The following is an 11,140-nucleotide window of genomic DNA, read 5'->3' on the forward strand; positions in this document are numbered from 1 at the left end:
CACGACGTCTCATACTGTGTCTCACACGGCATCTTATACTGTGTCTCATACTGCCTCGCACTGTGTCTCGCACTGTGTCTCATACTGTCTCACACGGCGTCTCATACTGTGTCTCGCACGACGTCTCATACTGTGTCTCATACTGTGTCTCATACTGCCTCGCACTGTGTCTCATACTGTCTCACATGGCGTCTCATACTGTGTCTCGCACGATGTCTCATACTGTGTCTCATACTGTGTCTCACACGGCATCTTATACTGTGTCTCATACTGCCTCGCACTGTGTCTCATACTGTCTCACACGGCGTCTCATACTGTGTCTCGCACGACGTCTCATACTGTGTCTCACACGGCATCTTATACTGTGTCTCATACTGCCTCGCACTGTGTCTCGCACTGTGTCTCATACTGTCTCACACGGCGTCTCATACTGTGTCTCGCACGACGTCTCATACTGTGTCTCATACTGTGTCTCATACTGCCTCGCACTGTGTCTCATACTGTCTCACATGGCGTCTCATACTGTGTCTCGCACGATGTCTCATACTGTGTCTCATACTGTGTCTCACACGGCATCTTATACTGTGTCTCATACTGCCTCGCACTGTGTCTCATACTGTCTCACACGGCGTCTCATACTGTGTCTCGCACGACGTCTCATACTGTGTCTCACACGGCATCTTATACTGTGTCTCATACTGCCTCGCACTGTGTCTCGCACTGTGTCTCATACTGTCTCACACGGCGTCTCATACTGTGTCTCGCACGACGTCTCATACTGTGTCTCATACTGTGTCTCATACTGCCTCGCACTGTGTCTCATACTGTCTCACATGGCGTCTCATACTGTGTCTCGCACGATGTCTCATACTGTGTCTCATACTGTGTCTCACACGGCATCTTATACTGTGTCTCATACTGCCTCGCACTGTGTCTCATACTGTCTCACACGGCGTCTCATACTGTGTCTCGCACGATGTCTCATACTGTGTCTTGCACGGTGTCTCATGCAGCATTTTACAGGGTGTCTCATGCAATGTCTCATACTGCGTCTCGCACGGCGTCTCATACTGTGTCTCATATGGCGTCTCATACGGCGTTTCACAGGGTGTCTCATACTGTCTCATGCGGCGTTTCACAGGGTGTCTCATACTCTCGCACGGCGTCTCATGCGACGTTTCACAGGGTGTCTCATGCGACGTTTCACAGGGTGTCTCATACTCTCGCACGGCGTCTCATGCGACTTTTCACAGGGTGTCTCATGCGACGTCTCATCCAGAGCTTCACACTGCGCTGCCATTCATTGCGGTCGTCGCTTTTTACTATTGGACGTTACTGCCCCCTAGTGGCTGCTGATAGATAAAGACTCAAGGCCCCAAATTCATCTGTCACAGCAGAAAAAAAAGGACAAACCTTGTCACCGCGTTCTGCGACCCACGACTTTTTATTTTTCCATTGATTGTGTTTTACGTTTTGATCTGTCATTTTTATTGCTATCTATGTGGGAAATGTGTGATAATTTGATCGCGTTTATTACATTTCTGGGAGGAACATTAATTTACAACCAGACAATTCTGACATTATGATTTTTTTTTCTTACTTTTCATCATTTACTTTTTTCTTGGAAAAGTTTTTTTTATTTTTTTAATATTTAAACTTTTTTTTTTAACTTTGTTTTAGTTTTTCCCCAAGGGGAGTGGAGCCAATTCTGACCTGAACACGGCAGGATGAGGAGCTGCGACTATGTGCAGCGCAAAACGCAGCCAGCCATTATTAATAGTTATCGTTTATTCGTAGTTTTACTTTTGTGACTGTTGTTCTTCTCCCACCGTGCAAAGTTCTGTGGAATTTGTTACTGCTAAACAAATAAAAAATTTTTTTTTTTTTTTCTCACGCATTTACAGTATTATCAGTGCATTTATAGAGAGATAAACGGATGAGAGACAGTTCAGCATGTCCCCTGCAAAGGAGAAACTATGAAATCTCCAAAATCGGAGCTCTATGGTGCAGGAGGGTCGGCGCTCTGCGGGGCGGGAGGGGCGGAGCTCTGCGGGGCGGGAGGGTCGGCGCTCTGTGGGGCGGAAGGGTCGGCGTTCTGCGGGGCGGCGTTCTGCGGGGCGGGAGAGGCGGGGTTCTGCTTGGCGGGAGGGACGGCGCTCTGCGGGGCGGGAGGGATGGCGTTCTGCGGGGCGGGAGGGTCGGCGTTCTGCGGGGGCGGGAGGGTCGGCGCTCTGGGGTAGGAGGGTCGGCGCTCTGCGGGGCGGGAGGGTCGGCGTTCTGCGGGGCGGGAGGGTCGGCGCTCTGCGGGGCGGGAGGGGCGGCGCTCTGCGGGGCGGGAGGGGCGGCGTTCTGCGGGGCGGGAGGGTCGGCGCTCTGCGGGGCGGCAGGGTCGGCGTTCTGCGGGGCGGGAGGGTCGGCGCTCTGCGGGGCGGGAGGGTCGGCGTTCTGCGGGGCGGGAGGGGCGGCGTTCTGCTTGGCGGGAAGGACGGCGCTCTGCGGGGCGGGAGGGACGGCGTTCTGCGGGGCGGGAGGGTCGGCGTTCTGCGGGGGCGGGAGGGGCGGCGCTCTGGGGTAGGAGGGTCGGCGCTCTGCGTGGCGGGAGGGATGGCGTTCTGCGGGGCGGGAGGGTCGGCGCTCTGCGGGGCGGGAGGGATGGCGTTCTGCGGGGCGGGAGGGTCGGCGCTCTGCGGGGCGGGAGGGATGACGCTCTGCGGGGCGGGAGGGATGACGCTCTGCGGGGCGGGAGGGATGGCGCTCTGCGGGGCGGGAGGGATGACGCTCTGCGGGGCGGGAGGGATGGCGCTCTGCGGGGCGGGAGGGTCGGCGCTCTGTGGGGCGAGAGGGTCGGCGCTCTGCGGGGCGGTAAAGTGGGGTATTAGTAGTGTAAATTATAAGGCACTGGCTTCTTGGTGCAGTCGCTTTGATCGCCCTCAGCCGTTGCAGGTCAGGAGCCACGAGGGGGCGGAGAGGAAATATCGCTAAATACCAACATGTGGGCGACATGAGATAAAGGCAGACGTGGTTTCTGGGTGTCACTCGCCCTTCATGTCAGAAAAAGGAAACGTTCCGACATCTCTGAGCGAGAACCATCTGGTCAGAAACCTCAGATGATATATATTGTTCTTTTCTGTTTGTTTGTTTTCACCAAATTTTCTAAAAATAAACAATGTTTCTCTGTTACATTGTTGCTGGTGCCGCACAGAGCTGGATGACATCGGTATCCAGGAGGAAGATGGGAGATGTCTGTGTGCGGGGTCCGTGTATAACCCCCAGCCTGTATACAGATGGGGGAGACATTAGTGCAGGGCACGGATGGGGGAGACATTAGTGCAGCGCACGGATGGGGGAGACATTAGTGCAGGGCACAGGTGAGGGAGACATTACTGCAGCGCACGGGTGAGGGAGACATTAGTGCAGCGCAAGGATGGGGGAGACATTAGTGCAGCGCACGGGTGAGGGAGACATTAGACCGGCGCACGGGTGAGGGAGACATTAGTGCAGCGCACGGGTGAGGGAGACCTTAGTGCAGCGCACGGATGGGGGAGACATTAGTGCAGCGCACGGATGGGGGAGTCCTTCTATAACCCACCTTTCTACCTCCTCTTGCAGCCCCTGCGGATTAACAGCCACCCGGGCCCCAGGAAGCGCTGCCTGTTCGTGTGCCGGCACGGGGAGCGGATGGACGTGGTGTTCGGGAAGTATTGGTTGTCGCAGTGTTTTGATGCTAAAGGTAAAAAGCGAAGCCGTCGTCTCCCAGAGTCTAACGCTCGTCTCGGTCCGGTCTGGTGCAGACATATAGTGACCTGGGATAATGGGTCATTATTATTATTATTATTATATAGGGTCATGGCTATAATGCCGGATGGACGGTGAGCACCGACACTGCAGAGCGATCACTGACATATTCTGACTGCAGATCACAGTGCCGCTTTGTTCCACCTGGAGGCGCCGTGGGCGGCTGGGATTAACCCTTCGGGCTCTGTATTGGCGGCTGTTAGTAGCCGAGACCCTGCAGTGTCTGTGACCGTGTAGGGGGCCGGGGGAAGTGGACTGTTGAGACTTCAGACATTCAGGACCGATGTTTCCGGGTTGCAGAACTTTGATACATTGTTGTTCTAATTCTTTTCTTGTATGTTCCTGGTTTGGTTCAGGCCGCTACATCCGGACAAACCTGAACATGCCGCCCAGCTTACCGCAGAGGAGCGGCGGGTGCCGGGACTACGAGAAGGACGCCCCCATAACCGTCTTCGGATGCACACAAGCAAAACTTGTTGGTGAGTTTTAGGGGTTCACTTCTCAGCACCATAGACTCCGTGCTGCATTATGTGCCGCCATCATTATCGGTGTGTCGCCCTGCAGGGACCGAGCGGACCACTAAGTCCACAGTGGGACCTCGTCCACTCGCTGACGCTTCTTCCACGGGTAATGGGCGGTTTTCTAATTACAGGAGAAGCTTTGCTGGAGAGTAACACGACGGTAGACTTCGTATATTGTTCCCCATCGCTGCGCTGTGTCCAGACGGCACACAACATACTGAGAGGTGAGACCCCCGGCACACGTGTAACTGTCCGGACATTGGGGGCCGCCTCTTGGGTTGCGTTCAGAGCGGCACAATATCCAGATGGCGGCTGTGCCTCCAGGTGGGCACCAATGATTGATCTCAGAAAGAGGCTCCCAGCGCCCACCCGTCCCAGATCTGAGCCCCCCGGGCGTCTGGCTGCTCTTACAAATGTCAATCACCGACTTCCATTTATACAGTTCGGAAACCAACCATCCTCTCCGGCTCATTATAGGGCGTCTCATGTGTGGACCCCAGGGCGGCCCCTCAGTGTCTTATATTCTGCTCGCATCCAGAGCTGCAAGCAAACTTCAGCCGGTCTCTGACAAGTGTAATAGTTCCCGTAATGCACGCGTCACTCCGGCGTCCTGTCCAAGATGGAGCTGTGTAGACCATGGCGGCTGTAAAAGCTTCATCCTCATACAGCAGACATTTCATGCAGCTCTGGCTGTGACTAGAGGAAGAGTGGTTATGTTTCGTTTTTGCCCGATCTGATCTGATCTCATCTCTTGTCGTCCAGGACTCAATCAAGAAAATAAGTGCAAAATCCGCATAGAGCCCGGGTTATTTGAGTGGACCAAGTGGGTGTCAGGCACGACCCTGCCCGCCTGGCTCACCCCGGCCGAGCTGGCGTCTGCAAACCTCAGCGTTGATACAACGTACAGGTAAAACGGCGAATGGTCGTGGCGCTAATGTAGGATGGTGTTCAGACTGGTGATCCGGGACGCCACCCCGATGTTTACTGCGGCCCGCAGAGGGGGGAGACGTTACTGCGGTCCAAGGATGGGGGGAGACGTTACTGCGGCCCAGGGACTAGGGGGGAGACGTTACTGCAGCCCAGGGACTGGGGGGGGAGACGTTACTGCGGCCCAGGGATGGGGGGGGGGGGAGACGTCACTGCGGCCCAGGGATAGGGGGGGGGAGAGACGTCACTGCGGCCCAGAGATGGGGGGAGACGTTACTGCGGCCCGAGGACTAGGGGGGAGACGTTACTGCGGCCCAGGGACTAGGGGGGAGACGTTGCTGCGGCCCAGGGACTAGGGGGGAGACGTTACTGCGGTCCAAGGATAATAATAATAATAATCTTTATTTTTATATAGCGCTAACATATTCCGCAGCGCTTTACAATTTTGCACACATCACTGTCCCCGATGGGGCTCACAATCTAGAATCCCTATCAGTATGTCTTTGGAATGTGGGAGGAAACCGGAGTGCCCGGAGGAAACCCACGCAAACACGGAGAGAACATACAAACTCTTTGCAGATGTTGTCCTGGGTGGGATTAGAACCCAGGACCCCAGCGCTGCAAGGCTGCTGTGCTAACCACTGCGCCACCGTGCTGCCCCAAGGATGGGGGAGACGTTACTGTGGCCCAGGGACTAGGGGGGAGACGTTACTGCAGCCCAGGGACTGGGGGGGAGACGTTACTGCGGCCCAGGGATGGGGGGGGGGGGGAAGCGTTACTGTGGCCCAGGGATAGGGGGGGGGGGGAGACGTCACTGCGGCCCAGAGATGGGGGGGAGACGTTACTGCGGCCCGGGGACTAGGGGGGAGACGTTACTGCGGCCCGGGGACTAGGGGGGAGACGTTACTGCGGCCCGGGGACTAGGGGGGAGACGTTACTGCGGCCCGGGGACTAGGGGGGAGACGTTACTGCGGCCCGGGGACTGGGGGGGAGACGTTACTGCGGCCCGGGGACTGGGGGGGAGACGTTACTGCGGCCCGGGGACTAGGGGGGAGACGTTACTGCGGCCCGGGGACTAGGGGGGAGACGTTACTGCGGCCCGGGGACTAGGGGGGAGACGTTACTGCGGCCCGGGGACTAGGGGGGAGACGTTACTGCGGCCCGGGGACTAGGGGGGAGACGTTACTGCGGCCCGGGGACTAGGGGGGAGACGTTACTGCGGCCCGGGGACTAGGGGGGAGACGTTACTGCGGCCCGGGGACTAGGGGGGAGACGTTACTGCAGCCCAGGGACGGGGGGGGGGGGGAGACGTTATTGCGGCCCACGGAGGGGGGGGGGACGTTACTGCAGCCCACGGAGGGGGGGGAGACGTTACTGCGGCTCAGGGACGGGGGGGTTAGATGTTGGTGCGGCCCAGGGACGGGGGGGGGGGGGGAGATGTTGGTGTGGCCCAGGGACGGGGGAACATGTTTGTGCGGCCCAAGGACAGGGGGAGATGTTGGTACGGCCCGTGGACGGGTGGAGACGTTGGTATGGCCCGTGGACGGGTGGAGACGTTGGTAAGGCCAGTGGACGGGTGGAGACGTTGGTGCGGCCCGTGGACGGGGGGAGACGTTGGTAAGGCCCGTGGACGGGGGGAGACGTTGATATGGCCTGTGGACGGGGGGGAAGAAAGTCTTTCGAGTGTTCTGTAAATCTTTTACCGATGTGACATCTATTAAAAAAAAAAAAAAAGAGTCCCAGACACCGTCCTGGAAATGAGTCGTTAATTAACCAAATCCCGTTTTGCTGCTCAGCACCACAGCACAGGATCCAAGACAGCAGTGACGACTGACACTTGGAGCAATTGTTATTACATGAGGGGGATTCATGTACGTTATTCAGGGCCTGTGGAAAGCTGGGTGACCAGTATGGTGGCCATTAGCAGTGTCGGTGTGTAGGAGACCTCTGTGCTGACCGCTGCCGTCTCCCCGCAGACCTCACATACCGAGCAGTAAGCTGGTCGTGTCCGAGACGTACGAGACGTACATGAGCCGCAGCTTCCAGGTCACCAAGGACATTCTGGGAGAATGCAGAAGTAAAGGTGAGATCCCGGACAGGGAGGTCTGTGTGACGCCGGCACCGAAGTGTGGCCCTAACAACGTGAACAGTGGGGCCCCAACTGCCCACACATCACAGGGCCGGGCGTGACACAAAGCCGTTCTCTGCTTATCGGCCTCTTTACACCGACTGACGAGCAATGACGAGCTGGCCCATACTGGTGTGATCGGCAGCACGTGTCCTGTGTGCAGCGTGTCCTGCGTGCAGCGTGTCCTGCGTGCAGCGTGTCCTGCGTGCAGCGTGTCCTGCGTGCAGCGTGTCCTGCGTGCAGCGTGTCCTGCGCGCAGCGTGTCCTGCGCGCAGCGTGTCCTGCGTGCAGCGTGTCCTGCGCGCAGCGTGTCCTGTGTGTCAACATGATTTATGTCCCGGCATAAACGATCCTTCACCTGATAAAGGAGCATTTAACACATTTGTTCGGTGATTGTCTGCAGCGCCGGCATGTGTAAATGTGGATGACGCACACAACATAGATCACACAAACACCACACAGTGAGTCTCATACTGTATGATATATGCACACACCGCATTCTGCACACCGCATACACTATATTCTGCACACGGCTAACACACCACACGCACTATATTTTGCACATGCACACTGCTTACACCGCACGCACTATACTCTGCACACACACGCACTATACTTTGCATGCTGCTTACACACCGTACGCACTATATTCTGCACACGCACGCACTATACTTTGCATGCTGCTTACACACCGTACGCACTATATTCTGCACACGCACGCCGCTTACACAGCGCACGCACTATACTCTGCACACACACGCACTGCTTACACACCGCACACACTATACTTTGCACGCACGCTGCTTACACACCGCACACACTATACTCTGCACACACACACTATACTTTGCACGCACGCACGCTGCTTAGCACACTGCATACCACACACTATATTCTACACACGCACACTGCACACACACTATACCACACACTATTCTGCACACTGCGCACACACTATACTATGCACACGCACACTGCATACCACACACACTTTATTCTACACACGCACACTGCACACACACTATACTCTGCACACTGCATACCACACACTATTCTGCACACTGCACACACACTATACTCTGCACACGCACACTGCATACCACACACACACTTTATTCTACACACGCACACTGCACACACACTATACTCTGCACACTGCATACCACCCACTATTCTGCACACTGCACACACACTATACTCTGCACACGCACACTGCATACCACACACTTTATTCTACACACGCACACTGCATACCACACACTATACTCTACACACGCACACCGCACGCACTATACTCTGCACACACACCGCACACACTATACTTTGCACGCACACTGCTTACATACCGCACGCACTATACTTTGCACGCATGCACACTGCTTACACACCGCATGCACTATACTCTGCACACGCACGCACACTGCTTACACACCGCACGCACTATACTCTGCACACACAGCACACACTATACTCTGCACACACGTACGCTGCTTAGCACACTGCATACCACACACTATATTCTACACACGCACACTGCACACACACTATACTCTGCACACGCACACTGCATACCACACACACTTTATTCTACACACGCACACTGCACACACACTATACTCTGCACACTGCATACCACACACTATTCTGCACACTGCACACACACTATACTCTGCACACGCACACTGTATACCACACACACTTTATTCTACACATGCACACTGCATACCACACACTATACTCTACACACGCACACCGCACGTACTATACTCTGCACACACACGCACTGCTTACACACCGCACACACTATACTTTGCACGCACACTGCTTACATACCGCACGCACTATACTTTGCACGCACGCACACTGCTTACACACCGCACACACTATACTTTGCACGCACGCACGCTGCTTAGCACACTGCATACCACACACTATATTCTACACACGCACACTGCACACACACTATACTCTGCACACTGCATACCACACACTATATTCTACACACGCACACTGCACACACACTATACTCTGCACACTGCATACCACACACTATATTCTACACACGCACACTGCACACACACTATACTCTGCACACTGCATACCACACACTATTCTGCACACTGCACACACACTATACTCTACACACGCACACTGCACACACACACTATACTCTGCACACACACCACACATTGACTTTTTATGGTGCAGACATTAAACCTTTTTCAGACGTTCCCTGTCTCCCAGGTAATAACATCCTCATCGTGGCCCACGCCTCGTCCCTGGAAGCCTGCACCCGACAACTACAGGGACTCACGCAGCAGAACTCGAAGGATTTTGTGCAGGTTGTCAGAAAGGTAATAACATGAGAGATTGCGCTCACTGTCCGCCTCACCGGTCGGGGCTGTTAAGGCTCTCAGTCATAGTAAGAATTCCTGCATGTACTCGGGGCCGGGAGGGATCGTCCAATCCTAAAGATACCGACAGGCCCCCGACCTCCGCTCGCCCCTCACCAGGAATGTCACTATCAGAGCTGGAGTGTCGTTACAGTGTTACACTGCAGGAGGACATAACAGATTAGTCACATCAGCTGTGCTCCTTACAGAGGGGGACCCTGTATATGGTGTCAGTGCCTGCTGGGAGTTGTGGTTCCACAGACGCTGGAGCCTCTCTGCCAGCAGCTCTTCTGTTCTGCATTAGTTAAACTTATGATGAAAGTAAAAGCGTTGTCCACCCCCAGAAAACCACGGCTGTCGCCTTCCACCACCAGCGCCGTCCCTATCTGTGGGTGGTGCCATCTTGCTGCAGTACCACACACAACCTGTAGACATGGCGCTGTGTTGAGAAGAAAGTCAGAGATTAGCAGAAAGATTTTTAGGTCTTGGCCTCCTCTCGCTTTTACCAGGCCTCGGTAATGTTGGGACTTTGCCCTGGATGTCGACATTTGATTGCCGACTGAAGAAGTTTAGAGGATTTTCAAAAACTTCAGATCTGACAAAGCAGAGCTGCAGTGTAAAGCACCATGTAGGGGCGATCTAAGCCCCCATCAGTAGATTTCTGAGCACCTCAGACCCCTATATACAGTGCCGAGACGCTGGAGCCATTGATATCGGTCACACCTATCGCTCCCTTATCGTTCTGACACATGTCCGCTTCTCGTTACAGATCCCGTACCTGGGCTTCTGCTGCTGCGAGGAGCTGGGGGACGCCGGCCTCTGGCAGCTGACGGACCCTCCAATTCTGCCTCTAACTCACGGACCTACAGGTGGATTTAACTGGAGAGAGACTTTACTGCAGGAATGAGCCGATGCCGCCCCTCCAGGCGCAGCGCCCACTGTACCAGTGTATTCTGGGATTTGCCTACTATATATATATAAATATGAGTCTGTCAGGATTCTAATAGATATTTTTGTTGTAGATTGTCCTGGAGGGCAGGAATCTGCAGCCACTTTATACAGTGTGACCTCAGGTCCGGTGTCGGCGAGTCCATGCTCGGCCCCGGTCCTGTTCTCGGCCTTGGTCCTGTTCTCGGCCTTGGTCCCGTGTGCAGCCTCTGTGCTGTTCACGACCTTGGTTCCGTTAGCAGCCTCAGTCCCATGCGCGGCCTCCTGGCATTGAGCGGACACCGGTAGCGGCTTCATTTCATATGATGCGTCCGTTTCTTGCTGGTGGGTTGTGTAGGCGAAGCCCCTCGCCATCACTGACGTGTGCGGCGGAGCCCCTCACCATCACTATCACCGACGTGTGCGGCGGAGCCCCTCGCCATCACTGA

The 11,140-nt window shown here is 55.4% G+C and overlaps 1 protein-coding gene across 2 annotated transcripts in view; it reads left to right on the top strand.

Moving 5' to 3' along the window:
* Positions 1 to 10,807, top strand: part of UBASH3B (ubiquitin associated and SH3 domain containing B) — an 85,818-nt gene extending 75,011 nt beyond the window's left edge. Inside the window, exons 8-14 of one of the 2 annotated variants that reach the window (XM_069742523.1) lie at positions 3,610 to 3,730; positions 4,152 to 4,274; positions 4,448 to 4,540; positions 5,079 to 5,223; positions 7,220 to 7,326; positions 9,616 to 9,725; positions 10,534 to 10,807. In XM_069742523.1, coding sequence (XP_069598624.1) covers positions 3,610 to 3,730; positions 4,152 to 4,274; positions 4,448 to 4,540; positions 5,079 to 5,223; positions 7,220 to 7,326; positions 9,616 to 9,725; positions 10,534 to 10,671 — 837 coding nt within the window. In that variant the 3' untranslated portion in view covers positions 10,672 to 10,807. Of the gene's footprint in view, positions 1 to 3,609; positions 3,731 to 4,151; positions 4,275 to 4,447; positions 4,541 to 5,078; positions 5,224 to 7,219; positions 7,327 to 9,597; positions 9,726 to 10,533 lie in introns of both variants that reach the window. The other variant, XM_069742522.1, reaches the window with a different exon arrangement.
* The last annotated feature ends 333 nt before the right edge of the window (positions 10,808 to 11,140 follow it).

This window comes from Ranitomeya imitator, chromosome 10 (genome assembly GCF_032444005.1).
Source record: "Ranitomeya imitator isolate aRanImi1 chromosome 10, aRanImi1.pri, whole genome shotgun sequence".
Classification (NCBI taxonomy): domain Eukaryota; kingdom Metazoa; phylum Chordata; class Amphibia; order Anura; family Dendrobatidae; genus Ranitomeya; species Ranitomeya imitator.